The following is a 22,476-nucleotide window of genomic DNA, read 5'->3' as shown; positions in this document are numbered from 1 at the left end:
CTTAGACCCTTTAGCCAGCAGCTCCATAAAAAAAAAAAAAAATTCTAACTCCCAATTCAAAAGAAAACTCTAGCTATCAAGATCCCTCAAGAGATTTATGCCTTGATCAGAGAGCTTTACATTTTTTTTTTTTACCACTATCCCATATTCTCTTCTGGTCTATTCTTGCCTCAAGAAGCTGAGCTGTTCTGCTCACCACATACACCATATTACGTACCTTAGTCATTTGGGCTCTCCTTTTTGAGGAGATGGCTGTCTTTTCATAGAAATCAATCAGAAGCAACACTGGGGTGATCCACCTAAAACAGGAGAAATGATTTACTCTGGGCAAGCCAGAAACCTGCACAACATGGGAAAATTTATCTTGATTTCATCAGGTACCTCACAATTTTCAAACCACAAAAGGTATCCAAGATTTGGCCCGTACATGACCCAGAAAACTCCCTGATTCAAGCCCTAAGCTTGAGGGCCCAAATCCCCAGGGCAATAGAAATGAAAACAAGAGAGATTACAGGGTCACTCACTTTGGGGTCTGGACTTCCTTTTGTTCCTTGGCGGCCTGTAGGCAGGGCTGAACCACTTCCAAGAGTTTGATTAGGACATTAAGGATGCCACTAGATTCAACCACCCAAGCACAAGGTAGCTTCAACTCCTGATTGATTAATCAAAGGAAAAAAAATAAAACAAATACCAGCTTCTACTCAGTATCAAGGATTAGCATGGTATAGAACATAAGAGCGAACGCTAATAGAATTGGTTGAATTCAAATTCCATTTCCACCACTTACCAGCTATGTGGTCCGAGATTAGTTACTTAAATTCTCTAGGCCTTGGTTTCCTCAAGGGTCAAAGGGAATAATTTCTATCTCCAAGGTAATTGTGATACACTGTGCCAAAACAGTGGCTGGTACATTAGTATGTGCTTAATATGGAAACTGTTACTAGCATCATTAATATCATTAAGAACTGGTACCTACACTAGTTGAAAAGCTTCTGATTTACAGAGAACCTTTATAACCTTCCAAGGAAGATGGAATAATTAAACACAGCAACATACTTAATGGTTCCCCTTACAAGGGCTACATAAAGTGTTACTGATGTAACAGGAAATCACTGGAAGTAATTTAAATGGCTGACAATAGGTAGTTATTTAAACTAGGGGACATCAAAAAAATGGAATAATATATACATGACGTGGGAGAATATTTGTAACATAATACTGAGAGAAAAGAATACAAAACTTTCTAAATACTCTGATCCCAACTGTTTAAATGTACAGAAAAAAAGACTAGAAGAAAAATATTAGGCTGTCATTTGTGAGTTTATAAAAAAGGGGGGCTCATGAGTGATTTCTTTATATTGTAATGTTTTGGGGGACCCCCAGCATTCAGTACTTTGCAACATTTCCCACAAGTATCTATTCACAAGTGCTATATAATAAGAATCACCACTTTTATCACAAAGGAAAGCCCTGAGACTGTAGACACACAGACTGACACATATATTGGACTTAACTCCTGAGTTGCTATAAGGGTTTACTCCATTAAATCCAGGTTTTACCATTAAACATGATAAGCTAAGAATGAAGAATCACTTGTTCAAGGTTAGGTGCCTCCTAATTCCTATGATGGCTGGAACAAGAACATGTCCTGGCCAAGCCATGCTTTACCTCAAATAATCTGCTGACTGACCAGGTAGGAAAGAAGAGTCAGATTCTATCTGACACCTATTACCAAATTTCCACATCCTACCCCATTCTTTTTGGCTGCTTGTTTTCCTCAGAGAAGCCAAAAATATTCCACAACTTAACTGCTAATAGTCATTCTAAGTACTGTCTTATAATTACACCCCATCCCCCAATCCTCTAAGACCCAATTCAATTAACATTTGTTCTGAGAAGCCCTTCTCTCATTATCCAGAAGTGATGCATACTGCCCCCCCCCCCGAACTCAGATAAAACTGTTTATGCCATTCACGTGGCATAGAATGCTGTATTTTGTACTTAATTGTGTACATTAAAGTCTATTAGAAGCTGTAGGCTATGAAATGCAGACATGTCCTACATTTCTCTCTACCTTCTTCAATGTCTCAAATGGTAAGTGTTTGATGATTCTTTGATGAATGAATCACAAGGACCAAAAGGTCTAAATCTTACCTCAAAAAGCAGTGTTAAAAGCAAGATTCTAGTAGCCAAATTGGAGGCCTGGGGCAGGGTGGCCATCTGACTGATCCACTCTGACACTGTTTTTGTGTCACTCGTTGTCAGGGGAAGAGCGGCTTTGATCAATACATCAGCAGCTTCCCACACCTAGGAAAGCAGAAAAGTGGCCAAGTCAAGAACTGTAGATTGAGTATGATGAGGTATGTCAAAACATTCTCAACCTTGTAAAATACTCCCTCCACTCTAATACATTCACTGAAGGAGGGGGGTAAATATGAACATATTTACTATAGGGTGTCTGTATCAAAAGATGTATGCTACTAAAGGAGCGCCTCTAAAAAATTATTTTCTTAGGCTAGATTACAAGAAGTCTAAATTAGAAGTTAAAGAAAATGAATATTTTTAAAAATTTTCTGGTGCATATATAGAGTCAATCCCACAAAGGTTCTACCAACTTAAAATCTTTCACTACACCCGCCCCAGAATTATCATTAAAAACAGAAAACAAAAATCCCAGTTAGAAACATTGGTCTTGCTTTAGTATGCATGTTAAAAATTTCTTGTAATGAATTTTATGTAATTGCTCTTGTCTATTAAGGTTTTAGTTTGCTTAAAATCACTTCTATAAGCTCTTAATATAGATTAAAGATAACTAAACATTGGTCATATCTTGTGGGGGGAAGAAAAAAGGTTTATTCAGTTTGCCTTTTACTCTTGTGATGTTTCCATACACTAAAGCTATGTTTACATACAATACTTACTTTCTTCCTCTGTCTCTAAACTTAAAAAAATATATAAAACAAGATTCCAATGATTTAAATACATAAATCATAAAAAATAGTAAAGGAAATAAAACCAAAATGCTAACTGGCTATGTGGGAATTTAGGGTAATTTATTTCTTATTCTACTTCAACAACTAGCATACATTAATTTCATAATGAGGAAAAACACTGCTTAAAAAAAGACAATAGGTCACAACTACTCATTAGGATGGGGACTCATCTGTCAAAATGGTTGTTGCATAGGAGGAGAGGGAAAAACATTTATTTAGGCCAGGGGGCCTAACTTGGCTCAAGAGTGAGAGACATTTTTGACATTTTAGATGAATCTAAGAAGAGATACCTAGAAAAAGAGAGCTTTGTTTTTTTCTTTCAAAGATATTTTGTGTGTGAAGCAGTTAATTCATGTTTTGCAGGAAAACACTCAAGAAAGAGCTAGATTACTAGATCTACAGAATTCAAAGAAAGAATACATCCATATCAGATAAAATGCAAAGATACTGATTAAAAAAATAAAAAAAGAAACCAGGTTTTGATAGATGGCAGGAAAACCATTTTACATACTCCCCTCTTCTGGCCCCTGGAGAACTTACCTGATTGACTACTTGCTTCAGAATCATGTCTCGATAGTCTGCTCCATTACGTTTGATTGCAGTCATGATCAGATCACACACCCGGTACACTGTGTCTGGGAGCTCATCAAGAAGGTGAAAGCAGCCTGGCAACATGGTATCTGTGAAAGTGTGGAGTTCATCTTGCTCCAATGGATCAGCATCCTGGAACTTCTCTAGACATTTAGCCTCTTCCTCTTCCTGCTTTTCCCGAGCTTTCCGTTCCTCCTCCTCCTTCCGGCAAGCAACTTCCTGGAGGCAGGGAAGGAAGAAAGTGAGAAGACTCTAAAAATGTATCTGCCCTACCATATGAATATTCTCTACCTTCTCCTCAAGCAGGTGATACATTCGTTAGAGTGTGGCAATGAGTATGAGGGCAGCCACACAGGCTAAGGCAAGACAGGCGAAGGACACCTCCAATCCTCAAAGCACTGGCAACTTATGTGCATCATCCTACATCACCCCCCACAAATAGCATTGGTAGACATTGTGCTGCATTCTCTGCAGGTATGGTAAACTAAAGTAATTATTACCTAGATTCCTAGGTAATAAAGACAGCCAAGTTTGGCCTACTGGGTACTACCAAGGACATTTTGGGCCTCTTATTTGACAATAAATATTAATGCTTCATCTGTTTCACTTAAAGCTTCAGGTCAATGTAATGTAGATTACTGATGGCAAGGTTGGGATGAATGAGTATTCACACATGTCTTTGTTTACACTTTAATTCGACCAATTACTCTGCAGTAGTAGCAGAATGTTCATAGAAATACTAAGATTAATGTGTCAGACCCTCTTGGAAGCCCCGTTTCCTAGTTACCTCAGGTGACTCTGCCCTTTGATCCATTGGGATATCCTGTCCCAGAGACATGGCAATTGCTCTCATCATCTGGTCCTCTTCAGACATACTCAGATCCTAAAGAGCAACAACAGAAATTCCAGCAACTACACACACTCCAAGGAACTACACACACAACTCATAAGGAACCAGACATCCTGTGTTCAAGCTTTAGAGAGGAAGAGAAGGGGCTCTGAATGCTGCTCTCTAGAGTCAAACTCAATTAGGCTTACCTGGTCACTTATGAGAACGAGAGGGAAAAATCACAACAAAATTAAATATAGGAAAGGAGCTTCAATGTGACCACCTATTTGGCATCTCACAAAAGAGAGCCTTCCTATTACTTTCTGATTATGCATAATTTAAGAGTTCCTCTGCAAAGTCCAGTAATTTGCATGACTAGGAGACAGAAAGCTTCTGCTCCTTATATTCTAGAGCTATTAGAGTTAGCATACAAAGAAAATTTCGGCACGGAGAAGTAAAGCACATCAGCAGCCAAACCAATGCCATGAAAGATTAGAGCCCCTGAGCCAACTCACCCGAACAACTCCTCCCATGATCGGGGGAGGGTGGGTTAGAAGGTACTCTGTGGCCTGCTCCATGGTGCTGGTGTTCAACAGGGCCTCCATGGCATGTTCTCTTGTGAAGCCCATGTCCATGAGCTACAAAAAGAAGGCAGGATCTCAGAACCATGGTAAAAGAGAAATCCAACTGCATTTTAAAAAGAGGAATCCTTTTAAGATGTAAACAAGTTTTCCTAACTTCATATGAACTGAGAACATTTATAAGGTAAGGCAGTTAGATAACATGAATGATCCTTTCTGCCTGGTGCCTCCATACTATTTACACAGAGCTACACATTGAGGCAAGGAGCCAAGGTGATTCTCAGTTCCATCCTTTAGGAAAATTCACCTAGATGGTTATTATCATTAGGAAGATTATTCTAATTCAAAGACTGAGACTCACACACAGAAGCAAAACTGGGTCCCACTTTTCTTAAAGACAAACTGGCAACAGAACAAGAGCCTGAAAAACTGACCCAGGAAATCTACAACTAGGAAATAATCATGAGATGCATAGAAAAATTTGTAGAAAAAGAAACTATACATCACAGCTTTACAACATCAAATAATAAGAAAATCAACATATCCAGCAGTAAAAGAATGATTAAGAAGTAAAAAAGACCCATTTTCTTAACGACAGCAGTATAAGCCTACATACTGTATGATGTTACTATGTAAAAATTAGGCATAGAACTAAGTGATGAAAAAAAGGACATGACTATTCTGTGTGGTGATATTAAGAATGCCTTTAAAACGTATTTTGCTATATTTCTAACTTTTCTTTAAGTGAGCACTTTTAACTATTATAATAAAAAAAGTTGCATGTACATATAGAAGACATGTTTGAACAGGACTCTAGATATAAAGAGAACACATATACATACACACAAATTGCAAGAGGAGTATGCTAAATGCTGTTTGAGACTGAAATGTGAGGATCTAAGTGCACCCCCCCACACACTTCTAGCCTCCAATATTTTAAAATTTAAAAATGAAAACAAAAGTTTTGTAGGTGACTAAGGTTTCCGAAAGCTCTTGATGGAAAATAAATTTGGGCCACAATATCCCTTCTCTTTATAGATTAATGAGAAAGTAGCTGAGGACAGTTTGCCTCCAAAGAACATGGCAACCACAGCCTACTGAGAATATGTAAAAGACTTCCAATACTAAACAATATGCTTGGGAGGACACAAATCTTTTACCTATTAGGAGTATTGAAACTATTCTCCAGCTTTCTCAAGAGAAAAAAATAAAGAGTAAAAGAGGGAACAAATTTAAACCTATCCCCTAACAGGACCAGGCATTAAGAAACTTAGAAACCCCACAAGCAGTATACTCTCCGGGGCAAAGTCTTGATCCTGGAGTGTGAGGCCAGAACCCCACCTGTTGTAGTTGTTGCTGGTTGACTTGAGGTTCCCGGCGGGAGCCACCTTCCTCTTGTCCTGTATCCTCTTCTCCTCGAGACCCCTCCTTCTCCTTGCTCAGTCTCTCTCGAATGACAGGTTCTCCTCGGAGGATGTGGCACAGGATGGCCAGCATGGACTCAGCCATTCGCCCACCATACACCTTCAAGGGTTTCCGGTTCCACAGGTTCTTGATGCAAGTAAAGGCTGCCTGTAAGTCATTTGAAAGGCTGTGTAAAGATCATTTTGTCTCAATTCAAAACCCCAGGAAGAATAAGTCAAAGACTTATGAGACGGTCCTTCCACAGTCAGTGCCAACAACAAAATCCTAGGCAATACTGAGGTTGGGGGGGCCCAAGGAAGTACAGAGAAGGGGCATTTAACCCAACCTGGAAGTACCAATCTGAAGTTTACAGTTCAAATGTTTACACCACAGAAAATTATCAAGTGGTCTCTATCCCATTCTGCAAGGCAGCCCTATCTGGGAGTAGGAGCCAGTGGTTCTCTACCGAATCGAGTTATTTCACTAAGGAGGACAAAACAGAGTGGGAGCTACCCAGTTGGCATGAGAAATTGCTCTTGGTTTTAGAATGCTAACTACTCACTTTCTGAGTTACCACAAGGAAGCGGAGGGCACTGAATTGTGGAAAGTTCTGAACACCTCCAGGCAATTTGGCAGGCAGTGAATGTGGAGATTCAAGCACCGTGGTGGGATTCACCATCTTTTCCACCAGCATTAGCCAGGCATCTAGGAATTCTCCTGTGCCATCAGGTAAGTCTGAATGTTCTAATCCCTCTGCAACAGGAACTTTGCCTCCCATGGACAGAGCCCAATTGAATGTTCTAAATTCAAATAAGAGAAAGTATAGAGATAGAATATTAGTATTTTAGATTGGGGATGGGGAGAGAAAGGGACACATTCGAAAGCTTCCCAGTCCCTCCTCTTGGAGCTATTGCTTCCAGTCTGTCCAACATTTATTAGCTTTACCCCCCCCCCCCCGCTTTTTTTTACTTTAAGTATAGCTGGTTTACAATGTTGTGTTAGTTTCTGGTATACAGCAATTCAGTTATATATATATATAAAAACTTCTTTTTCCTTATAGGTAATTACAAGATGTTGAATACAGAGCTTTACCTTTTATTTGGGTTTTTATTCCAGCTTTATTGATATATTATTGACATATATTTGTTATACACATATATGGCAAAATTACTACCACTTCTAGCTTTACTTTTAAAGCCAAAACAAACAAAAACCCCAAAGTGAAACTTAGCTTAGAATCTTCTGATCAAAAGAAGCAGAAAAATGATCATATTCAGAGAAACAGCAGCAAAGGACAAGTCTATTAGAAAAATATGTACCAGACATTACAAGCCAAATGAAGAAAAACAGAGACCCTTACAAACATTCCTAGGACAGGCTGAATCACACCTTCCAGGAAGATGGAGATACATACAGTTAGTTCCTGAAACGTGAAAGGGTATACCCAATGGCTGTCTCTATGTATCTCACTGTCACAGGATAGGTGGCTTAGAAAGTTGTGGGCTGCTAAGGCACACAGAAAAGACCAAACTCCAAACAATGCTTCTCTGTAAAGCAACATGATCCTTACTCAAAAAGAGCATTGTGGCCTCCAGAGCAGAGAAATTTCTGCAGCATGAGGTGGTAGGGATACTTCCTCTCATCAAACAGCATTGGGGATGTAAAACCAACTGAACAGATGAAGAATGTCAGCCTGGAAGAGGGAAAAAGCAAAAAGTTAACCTTCTCTGAGGCAGACACAGAAGCGATGGGAAATTCAAGTAAAAGTCAAAAGTAAAATTTAATATTGCACTGGGTGACTAGTTTGGATATTAAAATTTCTAAGGCAGGGCTTCCCTGGTGGCGCAGTGGTTGAGAGTCCGCCTGCCGATGCAGGGGACACGGGTTCGTGCCCTGGTCCGGGAAGATCCCACATGCCGCGGAGTGGCTGGGCCCGTGAGCCATGGCCGCTGAGCCTGAGCGTCCGCTCCGCAACAGGAGAGGCCACAACAGAGAGAGGCCCGCGTACCGCAAAAAAAAAAAAAAAAAATTTCTAAGGCAAAAAAGGGTGACAGTTCCCACCTACTAGTAAATACGAGGTTATTGGAATGCAGTTTGATTACAAATGCTTTTAAAATTTCTATATCTTAGACTAGGCAGAACCAAAACAAGTAGCTTAAACAGTATTTGGGGTACACATTTAAGAGTAAAACAAGGGACCTCCAAGTCCTCTAATTCAGTGGCTCACTCTACATTCAAGTGGAGAAGGAACCAATTAGATTCTGCATCTCAAGCGGAACCTCACCTGAAGCGTGGAGTAGGTGTATATGGTGGAGGCTGCCAAGATAAGCCCTTTGTGAGGAGCTTAGTGAGGGCTGAGGCCGTTGATCGAGCAGCGGGTGTTGGTGCTGTGGTGGTGCTGGCAGCATGATGGCTCCTTCTCTGGCGGACAGGAGACCCCACACAAAGTTTAACAAGGAGTCCAAATAGCTCAGCCAGTGCTCTGCCTAATCTAGAGGAAGCTGGAACCCAAAAGTCAGAATAAGGCTGTATAGTACTTTCAGAATGGTTTCATTATAACAGACACATTACTGTTAATACATTTTAATGACTGACTACTCCCTCCCACTCAAACATTCTATGGAACACCTGGACTTGTCTCTACATATGATATCTGAAAAGGAAGCTCCACAGGGAATAAATGCCTCTTTTGAAGGCAGGAGACAGAGAAGTATGTTGGCATTCAATATATAATAAATATGAAAGACAAACAAGATAAGCACTCACACTGTTAGGAGATATAAACTGAAACCACCTTTGTAGAAAGCAATACACAATATGAACTTATTAAGTAAATGATATATCTATGTATTGAATTATGGAGTCACTTAAAATGCCTACAGAGAACTTTAAAAATGGCAAAAATGCTAACAACTTAGACCAGAAAAGAACATCTGTAATATACTAGTAACGTCTCATCACAACATTAAATGTATGGTCCCCAAAGGAAAAAAGATTGTTAGGAAAAGCATAAAAACTTAAAAAGCGGTCTTCTTATAAAAATCTTGTAAGGTGTTAGGTAGATTACAAGTATTTAAAATTTTCATCTTTGTAGGATGCTTTTTGGTATATACTGCTGAACCAAAAAAGCAGAATCCTGGGGCTTCCCTGGTGGCGCAGTGGTTGAGAGTCCGCCTGCCGATGCAGGGGACATGGGTTCGTGCCCTGGTCCGGGAAGATCCCACATGCCGCGGAGAGGCTGGGCCCGTGAGCCATGGCTGCTGAGCCTGCGTGTCCGGAGCCTGTGCTCCGCAACGGGAGAGGCCACAACAGTGAGAGGCCCGCGTAACGAAAAAAAGAAAAAAAAGAAGAAAAAAAAAGCAGAATCCAAATATAAACATGTAAAGGAGATGTACAGAAAAAGGGAAAGAAAATATATCTAAACACATTATATTTGGGTAATTTCCTTGCTTTCCTTAAAACATTTCTCTGTACTTTTTCTATAGTGAATATTTATTACTCTTAAAATCACAAATGAAAACGCTGTCACAGAATGCCTGAAATAAACATTATTTCATCACGATTCAGGTCTGAATCAAAGCACATCTCTTAATTATATACATGTATATATGAACCCACTGTAAACAAATAGGCTCTACTTGAACTGGTGCCACATATCGTACCCCAAAAACTCAGTAAGCTCTGAGATATACAGCATAAGAAGAAAGGAACAGGTCTCTTCTTTTTCCCAATCCACCCAAATTAGGATCTCCCAATCCTAATGAGGGATCAGGCTACAGATACTCGCACTGCCTGGCTGGAGGTTGCGTGGGCCTAGACTCTGAAAGCCTAATGCATGTACACATTAAGTTTGTACTTTTCCACCACCGTTTTCAGGTGAACAGACAGCAAAGTGGCTCAAAGGTAGTCAGCAAGGATAAAAGAGAAAAACAAAAGGCCAGTAACCACAGAGAAACAGACATCAAAAGCATGGGCTGGGCCCACACAGAAACCCCAGAATGTGCCAAGGTCACAGAGGTCTAACAAAGAAAGGGGAGATAAACATTAGCATCTTCTTGGATGGTCAGTTTTCCTTCAATTTGGGGAAAGTGGCAGTAGACTTTCAAATTAAAACAAAGGAGCAGAATTAAACAAGTTAAAACAGAACATAAAATTCAAGGGGGTTTAAAGTAACAAATGGAAACACCAAAGGCCAAGTTTTGCTTGCTTTTGGGCAGAGCCCCCAATTCCCAGGAGTTGTCTACATTTTCCTTCACATTAAGGTGTCAGAAAGTGGCAAATGTACAAAATTGGTAGAGGTACAGAACATAGAAAATAGGCTCCCCACTGATTTTACATTAAGGGGCAAAAGATGGCAAAGACAGATCAGTGCACATCTTTATTCACTGTTTTGGTTGTACCACACAGCACGCGGAATCCTAGTTCCCTGACCAGGGATTGAACCTGCACCCCCCACAGTGGAAGTGCAGAGTCTCAACCACTGGACCGCCAGGGAAGTCCCCAGTGCACATCTTTAATGTGGTCTTGCATCATATTACTGTAGTCTCCACAGAGCTGGCAAAGTAACTACTACAACACAGATCAACTATGTCACTTGCCAGCTACATCTGAGGGACAGAGAAAGGAAAAGGAGACTGAGTGCAGTAGCCAGACAGGTAACAGGAAAGCAGGAGGGCTTAATATTAATACCACAAAAGCCAAGAAAGGAGTATTTTGAGAAGGAGGTGATAGGTCAACCATCATGCTGCGGAAAAGTGAGAAGTGGACTGAAAAGTATCCAATGGACTTAGCAACAAGGAGGTTACAGATACCTTGGTGAGACATTTCAGGGAAACGGTAGGAGCAGAGGTTATTTGCAGTAGTAGAAGAGTGAGCAGGAAGAAAAGGAGGGGTAGACTTGGCTTTCAGAAAGCGATTCTCTCATCTCTGTATCCCTAACAGTTAGTACAGAGCCTGTCACATGGCAGACACCTGAAAATGAGCCACCAAGTTTAAAACTTCCTTAAAAGAAACAATACAGCCATACCAGGCTCTAAAAGGGAGCAGAAGGAAGAGAATCACTCACCTGACAATAACGGCTTGATTTGCTTGATTCTGGCAGCCATGGCAGGTGTAATTTTAGATTTGCCCTTAGAGTCTGAAGCAGTAGGTTCATCTGTCTCCATAGGAGCCAGCGTGTCACCATCAAGCCCAATGCCTTCCAACAAGCCCTGGGTAGAAGCATCCATACTTCCAGTGGTTCCATCCTGTTCCCCATCTGTAGACATAAGAGGGGAGCAATAAGACCATGTTGAGCCAGCACTCACCTGGTTCCTTGTTCTGAAGAGTCCAAAGAAAGAGCTATCTATAGTGCTTGTTACTCTTTAAGTGTCCACAACTTCCTAAATCTGAAAAGAAAAAACCACAAAACTGTACTTCTTTCCCTGGAGTCCTTCTAAGTAGCTAACACTGACATCTTCCAATGAGAGCATGTTAAAAGTCTTAACTTTCAAGGACTACCTTGGAAGACTGTAGGCACACTGCATGACCCAGAAACTTCACATAAACTACAGTGTGTGTGGTGACCCCATGCACTCAAGGCGCACACCCTGCTAGAATTTTAGAGCTCGTTAATAAACTCAATTTGGACATCACAGATTACCACTGGAGAAATATATTTCTTAGAATTTAAGATTTTTGTATATGAATGTGAGATGAGTCTTTTCTGGGGGGGGGGCGTGTGCTCTTGACCTAAGAATCAGCATTAGGCAAACTATAAAACACATCAAATTTTCTGTGTAATATTCTGGAAAAACTATGTGGAAATGAAGACACCTTTGTTAAATGTGTGAAAGAAACTGCTGGGAAAAAATGTATCTAAATTGTTATGCAAGGCAATTCTTTGACTGCGAGTCTAATTTCGTTCTTGGTTTTTAGTAAATTATTTTATTCTTTCCTTGACTTAAAGTTGGTATATTTAAGACTCTGACAAAATTTGTGATTCTAACATTTGGTTTCATCCATTTTCGTGTATATTTTATTAATTCTGTCCCCTTCCTCCACAATACAATAATTAGCTGTCATATAAATCCTTATTTGTTGTTTCAAAACTTATGTCTGCTTTTTTTATTAGTTCCTTATCATTTTCTCTATCTTTAGCAATCTCAATACAATTTTTAAGCATACCTTTTTTCTAACATCTTTATTGGAGTATAATTGCTTTACAATGGTGTGTAAGTTTCTGCTTTATAACAAAGTGAATCAGTTATACATATACATATGTTCCCATATCTCTTCCCTCTTGTGTCTCCCTCCCTCCCACCCTCCCTATCCCACGCCTCTAGGTGGTCACAAACCACCAAGCTGATCTCCCTGTGCTATGCGGCTGCTTCCCACTAGCTATCTATTTGGTAGTGCGTATATGTCAATGCCGCTCTCTCAGTTCATCCCAGCTTACCCTTCCCCCTCCCCGTGTCCTCAAGCCCATTCTCTATGTCAGTGTCTTTATTCCTGTCCTGTCCCTAGGTTCTTCAAGACCATTTTTTTTTAGATTCTATATATATGTGTTAGCATACGGTATTTGTTTTGCTCTTTCTGACTTACTTCACTCTGTATGACAGTCTCTAGGTCCATCCACCTCACTACAAATAACTCAGTTTCATTTCTTTTCATGGCTGAGTAATATTCCATTGTATATATGTGCCACATCTTCTTTATCCATTCATCTGTCGATGGACACTTAGGTTGCTTCCATGTCCTGGCTATTGTAAATAGAGCTGCAATGAACACTGTGGTACGTGACTCTTTTTGAATTATGGTTTTCTCAAGGTATATGCCCAGTAGTAGGATTGCTGGGTCATATGGTAGTTCTATTTTTAGTTTTTTAAGGAACCTCCATACTGTTCTCTATAGTGGCTGTATCAGTTTACATTCCCACCAACATTGCAAGAGGGTTCCCTTTTCTCCACACCCTCTCCAGCATTTATTGTTTGTAGTATTTTTTTTTTTTTTTGTGGTACGCGGGCCTCTCACTGTTGTGGCCTCTCCCATTGCGGAGCACAGGCTCAAGACGCACAGGCTCAGCGGCCATGGCTCACGGGCCCAGCCACTCCGCGGCATGTGGGATCTTCCCGGACCGGGGCACGAACCCACGTCCCCTGCATCGGCAGGCGGACTCTCAACCACTGCACCACCAGGGAAGCCCTGTTTGTAGATTTTCTGATGATGGCCATTCTGACTGGTATGAGGTGATACCTCATTGTAATTTTGATTTGCATTTCTCTAATGATTAATGAGCATTCTTGCATGTGTTTGTTGGCAATCTGTGTATCTTCTTTGGAGAAATGTCTATTTAGGTCTTCTGCCCATTTTTGGATTGGGTTATTTGTTTTCTGGATATTGAGCTGCATGAGCTGCTTGTATATTTTGGAGATTAATCCTTTGTCAGTTGCTTCGTTTGCAAATATTTTCTCCTATTCTGAGGGTTGTCTTTTCATCTTGTTTATGGTTCTCCTTTGCTATGCAAAAGCTTTTAAGTTTCATTAGGTCCCATTTGGTTATTTTTATTTCCATTTCTCATAGGAGGTGGGGTCAAAAAGGATCTTGCTGTGATTTATGTCATAGAGTGTTCTGCCTATGTTTTCCTCTAAGAGTTTTATAGTGTCTGGCCTTTCATTTAGGTCTTTAATCCATTTTGAGTTTATTTTTGTGTATGGTCTTAGGGAGTGTTCTAATTCCATTCTTCTCCATGTAGCTATCCAGTTTTCCCAGCACCACTTATTGAAGAGACTGTCTTTTCTCCATTGTATATTCTTGCCTCCTTTATCAAAGATAAGGTGACCATATGTGCATGGGTTTATCTCTGTGATAGGTTTTTATACACAGAATTATCTTCACTGTTTTCTTAATAATTTATCAAATTCATTTTCTCCTTGATGCAGAGTATAGGAGAAAAAAACTTTCTAGAAAAGCTACTTTTATTAATTTTAGGTTTGCTGCATTACGGTCAGAAGATTGTATTGGGTGGGCCAAAAGGTTCGTTCGTTTTTTCCCATAAGATGGCTCCAGTAGCACTTAGTTGTCTTTAACTTCCTTCAAAACAATTTTGTTAGATTTTATGTGACAGCTGTCATATCAGCACACATTTAAAAAGAGACTTATCAAAATTGGTGAATTTCTGTGTAGCCATTTTAATACTGAAGATGGGAGGGGGAAAAAAAGCAACATTTTCAGCATATTATGCTTTATTATTTCAAGAAATGTAAAAACGCAACTGAAATGCACAAAACGATTTGTGCGGTGTATGGAGAAGGTGCTGTGACTGACTGAATGTGTCAAAAGTGGTTTGCGAAGTTTCATGTTGGAGATTTCTCACTGGATGGTGCTCCACTGTCGGGCAGACCAGTTGAAGTTGACAGCGATCAAACCGAGATATTAGTTGAGAACAATCAACGTTATACCACGCGGGAGATAGCCAACATACTCAAAATATCCAAATCAAGCACTGACATTCATTTTTGCACCAGCCTGTTTATGTGAATCGCTTTGATGTTTGGGTTCCACGTAAGTTAAGCGAAAAAAAACAATTCTTGACTGTATTTCTGCATGTGATTCTCTACTTAAACGTAACAAAAATGTTCCATTTTTAAACAAATTGTGACGGGCAATGAAAGTGGATATTGTACAGTAATGTGGGACGGAAGAGATCGTGGGGGCAAGCGAAATGAACCACCACCAACCACACCAAATACCGGTCTTCATCCAAAGAAGGTGATGTGTATATGGTGGGACTGGAAGGGAGTGCTCTATTATGAGCTCCTTCTGGAAAACCAAATGATTGATTCCAACAAGTACTCCTCCCAATTAGACCAACTGAAAGCGGTACTCGACGAAAAGTGTCCAGAATTAGTCAACAGAAAACGCATAATCTTCCATCAATGTAATCCAAGACCATATGTTTCTTTGATGACCAGGTAAAAACTGTTACAGCTTGGCTGGGAAGTTCTGATTCATCTGCCCTATTCACCAGACATTGCACCTTCGGATTTCCATTTATTTCGGTCTTTACAAAATCCTCTTAATGTAAAAAATTTCAATTCCCTGGAAGACTGTAAAAGGCACCTGGAACAAGTTCTTTGCTCAAAGAGATAAAAAGTTTTGGGAAGATGGAATTATGAAGTTGCATGAAAAATGGCAGAAGGTAGTGGAACAAAAGGGTGCATACGTTGTTCAAAAAAGTTCTTGGTGAAAATGAAAAATGTGTCTTGTATTTTTACTTAAAACAAAAAACGAAGGCACTCTTTGGCCCACCCAATGTAATTTCTGCTTACTGCATTTTGCAACTTCTATTGTAATATAACATAAAAGCTATTTTATAAAACGGCACTGTCCAAGAGAAATATAATGTGAACCACATATGTAATTAAAAAATCTCTAGTAACCACTTAAAAAGTAAAAAACAGCTATAATTTTTAATACATTTAACCCAATATAATAAAATTATTTTAACATGTAATCAAATATAAAAATGACTGAGCATACATTTTTAAATTAAGTATTTAAAAAAACAGGTATCAGTGTTATGCTTACAGAGCATCTCAATACAGACATTAAGTTTTCATTAATCGATCTATATTTATATTTCATATAATTTACTGGGGAAAAAAAGATTCACATACCCAAGTTTTCCAAACATACTTAAAAGTCCTCCAACAACTGAATAGAGTTAATAGTTGTTATATTTAAATTAATAGGGGCTTCCCTGGTGGCGCAGTGGTTGAGAGTCCGCCTACCGATGCAGGGGACACGGGTTCGTGCCCTGGTCCGGGAAGATCCCACATGCCGTGGAGCGGCTGGGCCCGTGAGCCATGGCCGCTGAGCCTGCGCACCCGGAGCCTGTGCTCCACAATGGGAGAGGCCACAGCAGTGAGAGGCCCGCGTACCGCAAAAAACAAACAAAAACCCCAAACAACAACAACAAAAATTAATAAAAATTCAGTTTTCTCCATCCAACCTATGACTTCATCTTAACTACATCTTCAACAACCCTGTTTCCAAATAAGGTCACATTATGAGGTGCTGGGGGTTAGTACTCCAACATATAATTTTTGGGGGCGGGCACACAATTCAACCCATAACACCCTCCACTTAACAAGAGGGGAGAGAGAGAAAAAGAGAGAGAGACAGACAGACAGGGGTGGGTGGTGGGTGGAGGTGGGGGGGAGTGTGAGGCAGCACGCACAAGGACAAGAGGAAGGAAGGAGGGAGAGCGAGGGAGCAAAGAAGAAAGAAAATTCAGTTTTTTAGTTGTATTAGCCACATTACAAGTAGTAATGTAAAATAGCCACATTACACGTGGCTGGTGGCTACCATATTGGACAGTGTGGGTCTAAAGTGCTCCACAGCCACTTAGAATAGTCATTTACCATTTTAACGTAAGAAATTAAGCTTCTGAAAAATAAGCATACAAAAAATTAAAGACCCACTATAATCTTTGTTACTGTAATTTCTAAGAATCAATCTTACATTCTCAAAAAAACTACATATAAAGATGTTCAGTTTTCAAAATAGTACATTAGAAACTTAACAGGGAATGGTTAATTCATGGTACCTTTACATGGCACTTAATATTAAGTGAAAAGAGACCTGTAAAATATTACGTCTAAGATAATCACAACTATGTTAATAAAACATACCTTCAGGGAAAAAGATTAGCAGATATTTCCAAAATATTTTTTGTGGTATAAATATCGGTGATTCTTCTTTCTACTACATTTTCTAATTTTTATCATTGTGGGTATGTATTTTTTTAATAGAAAAAATAACTGAAAATAGTTTAATTTTAAAATAAATAATTAAAAATTAATGAATGGAAAAAACTGAAGACTACAGATGATAGACCTATAAAGACAGAGACAGACAGAACTTAAGAGAATTAATGGCTAGGATTTTAGTTTCTTGGAGTTACCTGATCTTTTTCCGCCCTGGGTCGTACCTGCCTTCTCATCCTTTGGAACCAGTTTCTGCATGTCCGCCTGACCAAATTCACACCCAGATGGCAGGCTGCAAGAAGAGAAACAGTGAGCAAAAAAACCTCTGATAACTCATCTTTTTAATATTGTGCTTGGTCTCTGACCTGCTTGGCTGACACTATCCCCCTCCTATAGCAGGTAAGTTAACCTAATAAAACATCTGCAATGACGGAATTCCTGAGGTAGTACTCAACAGGTTTCCAACTCAACTCTTTATATCTGGCTAACAACAGGACCAAACTGTAAACACCCACCATGCTGACACAGCATAATTGAGATATCAGGTCAAAGATGACACATTTGTAAGGAAGTCCTTTGGCTTATAAGTGGGAAGGACAATGCTATTGGTTAAATGTGTGTCTCCTCAAAATTCAAATGCTGAAATCCTAATGTCTGATGAGATGTATTAGTAGTAAGGCCTTTGGTAGGTGCTTAAGTCTTAAGAGTAGAACCCTCATGAATGGAACTACTGCCTTATAAAAGAGGCTCCAGAGAGATTCCTAGTCCCTTTTGCCATGTGAGAATACAATGAGAAGTCTGCAATGTGGAAGACAGCCCTCACCCAACCATGCAGACTTCCAGCCTCCAGAACTCTGAGCAATAAATTTCTGTTGTTTATAAGGACCCAATCTGTGGATTTTGTTATAGCAGCCCGAATGAACTAAGACAGACAAGGAGGCCTCTGAACTCTTTACCTTTCTATCCTTGACCAAAGTATTACCCCAGGCTCACTAAGCTTAGTTTTTCTGTTAGCAAAGACAACAGAGATAGTAAAAGAGATGACCATTTCCTTACCTGTTTGGGGTACACAGGGAGAGAAGGACAGTGCTTTCCCACACCAGGGAACAGTATAACTGGCTCAGCTTGCTCAGAACACTCAGACCCAACTGAGAGCCCCACTGGTTTACGGAGATGGAACGAATTTCACTCTGTAGCCAAAGTAAAAAAGGTGATCTTTGGGATGCCCTCTGAACATTTATATTCAAAATCAACTTTTAGTTATTTACAAGGGATAAGGGATTCTACTTTTCCTTCCTTACTATTCTCAGAGTTGTGTACTTCATCAAAATTTCCACACTTAAGAGATCATAGTTCCAGAGGGTATTCTTGTACAATATTTACAATATGTCTCTAACATCCCTTCTCATTTCTTCTTTGTAAAGTGAAAAACAGGAGTCACAGGCAACTCTGTTCTTCTAAATGGAAGAAACAGTTTTATAGACTCATTGGCAGCTTACTAATTTTTTTAGATGGTGAGGGGGCTTGTTATTTCCTGTTTATTTCTTTATTTCAATCAATCAATCAAATCAGTCCCTAAAGCTTTTCTGTGTAATTTAATTATTTTCTAAATAGTTTATAATTGTGCTTTTCACTTAATTTGATCCAAAGAACACACTCCTAGCTCAACAGCATAAAACAGGGCTGCTAAAAATACGACACCAATAATCTTTAGACTTGATTACTTGACAACTAAGGGTGGCAAAACTGTGAGCACTCAAAAAACAAATAAACAAACCCCCCCCGCCCCCAAACTTCAACTTTCTGGAACCATAAGAGGATCCTCACATGGAGTGCAAACATAAGGTTTGATATTTAGGAAATCTTTAGTAATCTGTTAATCACCATTAACTTAAATGTTCTGTGGTCACATTTCCTTCTTGCCATCTTATTATCAAGCCTACAGGCATTTGTAGAAAGATTAGGAAGTAATACGGTCAGATGAGCATCCAATTGAGCCTCGTCTGCTAAAAGGAGTGACTATACATCCCTAAGGCCTATATGGATGATACAGATCTATTAATACCTGTATTTATCTCAATCTCTTTCACTCTCAAGAAGGTCCAGTTCACAAAACAAGTTATATGGTCACCCAACTTCCAATGAAAAAAATACTAAGGGGAAGTGAAACTAGACAGCAACTTGAAGCATAAATTTAAGTCATCCACCCAAAAGAACTCACCCTAAAACTGTTCTTCCAGCAGCTCGCCTACGTAGAACTGCTTCTAAGTACACTAAGATGCCACGTATATACCCTAGGTATTTTACCGACTTTAAGCCAACATAATTCTTACCTGTCCAACTCTACAAGTATGAACAAACATCATGATGTAGGCGTGGGCAGCAGTGAGCGCATGCAGTAGAGGTGTGGCTTGAGCTGAGAGGGTAGCATCAGCGACATTGCCAGCACAAGCCAGTTCTCGCAACAACACTGAGCCCCCAGGGGATTCTATTGGGCGGTGTAAGGGCTCCAAGGAGGAAAGAATGGAGTCCAACTGAAGGAGACCCTCCTGAAGGACTTTGGGTTCATGTGACAGTGTCTGAAATAAGAAGAATAATTACAGCATTAATGTACAATGAACTTCATATGCATGTCTTAATAGTCACAGTGAAAGAAGTGGAAGACAAGTCTCACAAATTTCAGACCTGGCCATGGTCTTGCACCTGGTAAATGGTGAAGCCAAAACATGAACGAAGGTATGACATACCTAAACGCCTTTTAGAGCAACACATTACTTCTCTTGAATGAGAGGCTTTCAAAGGTGGTAGGCCAATCAAATTTAAAAGATTGTGATGGCCAAACTGGACTACTGTTACAGCAAGGACTCCATGCTGTAAGATTAATTCCAAATTTTGCACAACAGGGAGCAATGTTATTAGGCAAGGTTCCAAAGCATGGAAATGAACCACTATTACAAATGTTTTTTTCTTACCACAATAAGAGAGACAATTCTAGGATAGGCATCAGCTAGGCATTTTATTTTGGAGACAACTCAAGGATTATATGGCCCCTGCAATTTCTTTCTGAGTAGGAAGAAAAATCTTGACAGTGAACACTATCACTTGCCATTCAAAGATAGGAGAACTTATGTGCTTTTCCTATGGCTTTAAATAAATCTATCCACCCTCACACGGTATCTTACAGGTAGGATAAAGATGGAGCAGCCCTTTCCCCCCTCTCTCTCATAAATAGCACTTAATTAAATATTTGCAAAAAGGAAAGCAGAATAAAATATCAAATGCAGATGTCACAATTATGGATCTTTCCAAGTCCGCAAGAAATTGGATTTCTGATTTTTAGCAGAAATTACTTATCATTGCACAACTCAGCTAATAAATAAGCTTCACAGATTTAATCCAATTCCTACAGAAATCCCAATGGCTTTTTTGCACAAACAGAAATATCTCTCTTAAAATTCATACAGAATCTCTAGGGACCCCAAATAGATATAGCTATCTTAAAAGAGAACAAAGTTAGAGGTCTCACATCCCCAGATTTGCAAACTTACCACAAAGCTACAGTAATCAAAAGTGTAGTACTGGCATAAAGACAGACATCAACACCAACAGAACAGAGAGCCCCAAAATAAACCCTTGCATATATGGTCAAATGATTTTTGACACGGTTGCCAAAACAAGGGTACAATAGGGAAAGGACAATCTTTTCAACAAATAGTGTTGGGAAAACTAGATACCCACATGCAAAAGAATGAAACTGAACCTTACCTTACACCATACAAAAAATTAACTCAAAGTAGATCAAAGACCTAAATATAAGAGCTAAAACTATAAAATACCTAGAAAAAGCCATAGGATAAAAGCTGCACGACACCGGATTTGGCAGTGATTTCTTAGTTATGACATGAAAAGCACAGGCAATGAAAAGTAAAAAGCAAAAACTAAACAACAAAAAACCCCCCACAAAAAACAAACTGGACTTCATCAAAATTAAAACCTTTTTTTCACATCAAATGACACTATCAACAGAGTGAAAAGCAACTCATGGAATGGGAGAAAATAAACTGCAAATAATTTATCTGATAAGGGATTAATATCCAAAATATATTAAGGATTCTTACAACTCAACAACAAAAACAGACAACCCTATTAAAAAATGGGCTCTCCCTTTTCCTCAGAAGCTCTAGGCTGATGAGAGAAGGAAAGCATCAGGCAATTGAGGGGAAAAAATAGTGCCAGGCTATCTAGAGAAGAGTGAAGAGAGGCTCCAGGCCAATGAGAAGAATTAGGCAAGAAACACACAGATGTGCCAGCCTTCTGAGAAGCACCAGCCAGCAACACCTTACCTCTTTAAACTTGGAGGAACGGCTTCATCTCTACCCTTCTACCTCAAAGGGAATCTATGCCAAAATGCTCCAATGAATGGAGGACACACTTGGATTTGTGAACTGAAGTGATACGCAGAATCTCTGAGCCTTGGTTGTTTGGAAGATTGAAAAATCTTGTTCAGCATGGGTGACCACCAAAAAAGCAATCTAAAGCCATCTATTTGTCACAACTGAGACAAACTGGGGAGTTTGTTGTCAAATAAAATGTACTGTTCCGGAAAAAAAAAAAATGGGCAAAGGCCCTGAACAGACATTTTTCTAAAGAAGACATACAGATGGCCAACAGGCACATGAAAAGATGCTCAACATCGCTAATCAACAGAGAAATGCAAACGAAAACCACGAGATCTCATATCACACCCATTAGGTTGGCTAGTATGAAAAAACTAGAAAATAACAAGTATTGGTGAGGACGCATAGAAATCAACCCTTGTGCTTTGCTGGTTGGAATGTGAAATGGTAGAGATGTTGTGAATAATACAGTATAGCAGTTCCTCAAAAAATTAAAAACAGAACTACCAAATGATCTAGTAAATCCTACTTCTGGGTAGATAACCAAAATATCTGAAAGCAGAGTCTTGAGTATGATTTCACTTTCAAGTCAAACTCAGAACCAGAGAGTAGAACGGTGGTTGCCAGGGGCTGGGGGAAGTTGCAGAGATGTTGGTCAAAGGGTATAAACTTTCAGTTATAAGATGAAAAAGTTCTGGGGATCTAATGTATAGCGTGGTGACTATAATTAATAATACTGTATTATATACTAGAAATTTGCTAAGAGAGTAGACCTTAAGTGTTTTCACCATACAAAAAAGCAGGGTCTGGAGAACACACCCATGTTCGTAGCAGCACTATTCATAAGAAGTGGAAGCAACCAAAATGTCTATCAATGAATGAATGGATGGATAAACAAAATGCAGTTTAAACATACACTGGACTATTCAGCCT

General features: G+C 39.5%; 1 protein-coding gene across 12 annotated transcripts in view; it reads right to left on the bottom strand.

The window, feature by feature from the left end:
* HUWE1 (HECT, UBA and WWE domain containing E3 ubiquitin protein ligase 1) overlaps positions 1–22,476 on the bottom strand; it is a 143,359-nt gene that overhangs the window by 44,275 nt on the left and 76,608 nt on the right. For 11 of the 12 annotated variants that reach the window (XM_067723113.1, XM_067723112.1, XM_067723123.1 and 8 more), the window contains 14 exons: positions 19,480–19,725; positions 18,203–18,336; positions 17,344–17,438; positions 11,464–11,655; positions 8,683–8,899; positions 7,969–8,091; positions 6,961–7,198; positions 6,336–6,566; positions 4,929–5,051; positions 4,372–4,467; positions 3,534–3,803; positions 2,155–2,307; positions 525–652; positions 218–299 (listed from right to left, as the gene is read on the bottom strand). In XM_067723113.1, coding sequence (XP_067579214.1) covers positions 218–299; positions 525–652; positions 2,155–2,307; positions 3,534–3,803; positions 4,372–4,467; positions 4,929–5,051; positions 6,336–6,566; positions 6,961–7,198; positions 7,969–8,091; positions 8,683–8,899; positions 11,464–11,655; positions 17,344–17,438; positions 18,203–18,336; positions 19,480–19,725 — 2,328 coding nt within the window. The remainder of the gene's footprint in view (positions 1–217; positions 300–524; positions 653–2,154; positions 2,308–3,533; positions 3,804–4,371; positions 4,468–4,928; positions 5,052–6,335; positions 6,567–6,960; positions 7,199–7,968; positions 8,092–8,682; positions 8,900–11,463; positions 11,656–17,343; positions 17,439–18,202; positions 18,337–19,479; positions 19,726–22,476) is intronic. The other variant, XM_067723119.1, reaches the window with a different exon arrangement.

The sequence above is a fragment of the Pseudorca crassidens genome, chromosome X (assembly GCF_039906515.1).
Source record: "Pseudorca crassidens isolate mPseCra1 chromosome X, mPseCra1.hap1, whole genome shotgun sequence".
Lineage (NCBI taxonomy): Eukaryota > Metazoa > Chordata > Mammalia > Artiodactyla > Delphinidae > Pseudorca > Pseudorca crassidens.
Note: the sequence above shows the minus strand (reverse complement) of the source record. Positions and strands in the feature narration are given on the sequence as shown.